Genomic DNA, 3,140 nt, shown 5'->3' with positions numbered 1-3,140 from the left:
GTGTGTGTGTGTGTGTGTGTGTGTGTGTGTGTGTGTGAGCTTGCGTGACTGTGTGCACATTTCTTTTGCTCGAGCATGTGTGTGTGTGTGTGTGTGTGCGTGTGTGTGTGTGTGTGTGTGTGTGTGTGTGTGTGTGTGTGTGCGGGTGTGTGTGTGTGCGGGTGTGTGTGTGGGGGTGTGTGTGTGTGTGTGTGTGTTCAATAGCAGTGAGGTCCTCTAGAGGAAGAGTGCTGTGCTGAGGACCCTGTACGCCATGGAGAAAGTGGTTAACAGGCCAACCAGGAATGACAGGAATCTGCTGGGATGGGGCAGCGCCAGCACGTAGGCCACCGTGTGGCAGAACCTGGAGCCCACAAAGGCCCGGAAGTGGATCAGGGCAGTGGAGAGGTCGGGCCCGGTCAGGGCATAGAGCAGACCAATCATAATGAAGGGGATAACATTCTCCAAGTCATTCTGGTGGCATCTAAAGTAAGAGAGAGAGAGAGAGAGAGAGAGAGAGAGAGAGAGAGAGAGAGAGAGAGAGAGAGAGAGAGAGAGAGAGAGAGAGAGAGAGGAGAGAGAGAGAGAGAGAGAGAGAGAGAGAGAGAGAGAGAGAGAGAGAGAGAGAGAGAGAGAGAGAGAGAGAGAGAGAGAGAGAGAGAGAGAGAGAGAGAGAGAGAGAGAGAGAGAGAGAGAGAGAGAGAGAGAGAGAGAGAGAGAGAGAGAGAGAGAGAGAGAGATGATTGAATGTTAAGGTCCACTTTAATCGTATTCCACAGACACTTAACCACTCAGGGCATCATCATCATCATCATCATCATCATCATCATCCCTGTAAGGAAAGAAGAGGATTACAAATTCAGGACTAGACCACCATCATCATCAAGAGAACACAACACATTTCACAGGCCCCAGGTACTCACAAACACAAGTACATTTCCTACCAGGTTATATAACATGCATGCTCCAGCCTCAGGAGAGAGACAGAGAGAGAGAGAGAGAGAGAGAGAGAGAGAGAGAGAGAGAGAGAGAGAGAGAGAGAGAGACAGAGAGAGAGAGAGAGAGAGAGAGAGAGAGAGAGAGACAGAGAGAGAGAGAGAGGGAGAGAGAGAGAGAGGGAGAGAGAGAGAGCTCAGTATTGATATCAATGGAACCCAAGTCACCGAACAGCAACTTGTGTACTGGACAGTGTGCTGTGGACTGATGATACTGTATTGAAATGAGTATGTCATTATGAATACACTTTTAGAATGTTTATGAAGTGTACAGTAAGTTTTTTAATGTCGTGTTGAGGACGTTTTTCAGGCATTCCTCCAGGTACTATTCCTCCCAGTCTAATTCAGGCATTTATCATCATTAGTCTGTCTGACTATGGGTTGGTGGTTTACTAAAGTTAGGAGACATACCATTTTAATCATCATTAGAGGCTTTAAAGGTCCAGTATGTAGATTTTAGCTTTAAAATGGGAACAGCTGGTAAAACCAGGAACAAGTCGGCAGCCGATCAAATGTTCTGACTTTTATTCTGAAAATGTAAATACATTTCAACGTTGTTGAAAATCGATGACACGCTAGTCAACTAACACAGCTAGTTTTGTGAGCCTGCTAACAATGTAATGTAGTGTTATAGTTAACTAGATAGTAGAGGGGATTACTCACCGAATCCATTGCATTGCAATATTTTGGCTTGACTAGCGAGTGTGTCATTGATTTTCAACAACGTCAGAATAAAAGTCAGAACCATTTGATTGGTTGCCGACTTGTTCCCAGTTTCAGCTGTTTCACCAGCTGCTGTCACATATTGCTTTATCACCATGATACACCTGTAGCCATCAAGCAGTGAGATCACATGATAAAGATGATCAGAGCGCTGTATTAGTCCAACGCATTGGTGTTGGGTAGGATATACATTGGCCTTTAAGTGTCTATTTCATGTTTGGTTTGTTTACAAGGAAATGCACTGTGCAAATGTTTGATGATATTAGAAAACGTAGCATACAATATGCACATTTTCAAATGTTCAGTGTGGCCAGCAGTGACAGCAACCCGCAAAACTACATCCTGGACCTTTAACTGAATGTGATGTACAGTATGTACAGTATACTGTACCTTCGTACGCGTTCCACATCGGGATCCACCCTGACCATTTTTTTCTTGTCCTCCGAGGACGAGGCCAGACCAGGACAGAGAGTGTCTTCCATGTTAGCAAATGCCTGCAGGGTGGGTGGAGCAGAGAGAGGTTGTTTGTCATTCGACCAGCATTTCAGCTCTGTGCTGTTCAGTTCATCAATTGATTTTGAACTCAATCAGCATCATGCATTTGAGTATTTAGAAAATATGTCTTTGGAGAAGTTTGTGGTCCAGTTGTTTAGGATAAATGCTTTATAAGTGTTTTTTCTGTGTGTGTGTGTGTGTGTGTGTGTGTGTGTGTGTGTGTGTGTGTGTGTGTGTGTGTGTGTGTGTGTGTGTGTGTGTATTGAGCTATGTGCTCCTTACGAAGGGTTACAAACTAGATCACTGTACCTTTCTTGTCAGGCGGAAGTATATGGTCATTGGGGCCATGAGCAACATCTTCAGGATGACAACAGTGGCGTAGGTGGAGAATGCCAGGAACACCTCGCTGTCAATCATGTGAGTAAGTTCTGCCATTTCTGCTTTGTGAGAGCACACTGGACTGGAATGTAGAAAGGATAATAAGCAACAAAGTTGTCGACACAGTGTTCAAGTCTGATTGAACAGTTATTGGAATATGGAAGATTATATTAAAACGTTACATTTTCATTTACAAAACCAACAGCAATTGATGGTAATGGAAGAACAAGTCTCATCCCTAACTCTTTAAAATATCAATAGACTGCATGTTTTTTTTTTTTTAATGCAACATTGTTTTCTACATTCCTTGTGGGGGTATTTGTGCAATATGTAAAAATTACATGCATAAAAACAAAAAGACACGGCATTTATGCATCACATTCAAGCGCCTAAAGTAGACGGAGGAAAAGCGGTTCAAAAGAACCATTACTGAGCTGGTACCGTTTAACACTTCGCAACGCCATGCCATGTCATAGGCTGGTGAGCGTTTGTATAGCCTATTTAAATTGAGAACAGTACCCCAAATAGTTTCCTACCTTTAGTTTAAAGAACTTCTTTTTTGCCACCGTG

At 43.6% G+C, this 3,140-nt stretch overlaps 1 protein-coding gene across 1 annotated transcript; it reads right to left on the bottom strand.

Moving 5' to 3' along the window:
* Positions 1 to 216: 216 nt before the first annotated feature.
* LOC308163657 (microsomal glutathione S-transferase 1-like) lies at positions 217 to 3,140 on the bottom strand (the record flags this gene model as incomplete). Its single annotated transcript, XM_080537834.1, has 4 exons — positions 3,107 to 3,140; positions 2,502 to 2,652; positions 2,088 to 2,191; positions 217 to 463 (listed from the first exon to the last, which is right to left on the bottom strand). The coding sequence occupies exons 2-4, from the start codon at positions 2,625 to 2,627 to the stop codon at positions 217 to 219; spliced, it is 477 nt and encodes a 158-aa protein (XP_080393960.1). The 5' UTR covers positions 2,628 to 2,652; positions 3,107 to 3,140.

Source organism: Nansenia antarctica (assembly GCF_963989245.1).
Source record: "Nansenia antarctica genome assembly, chromosome: 8".
Lineage (NCBI taxonomy): Eukaryota > Metazoa > Chordata > Actinopteri > Argentiniformes > Microstomatidae > Nansenia > Nansenia antarctica.
Note: the sequence above shows the minus strand (reverse complement) of the source record. Positions and strands in the feature narration are given on the sequence as shown.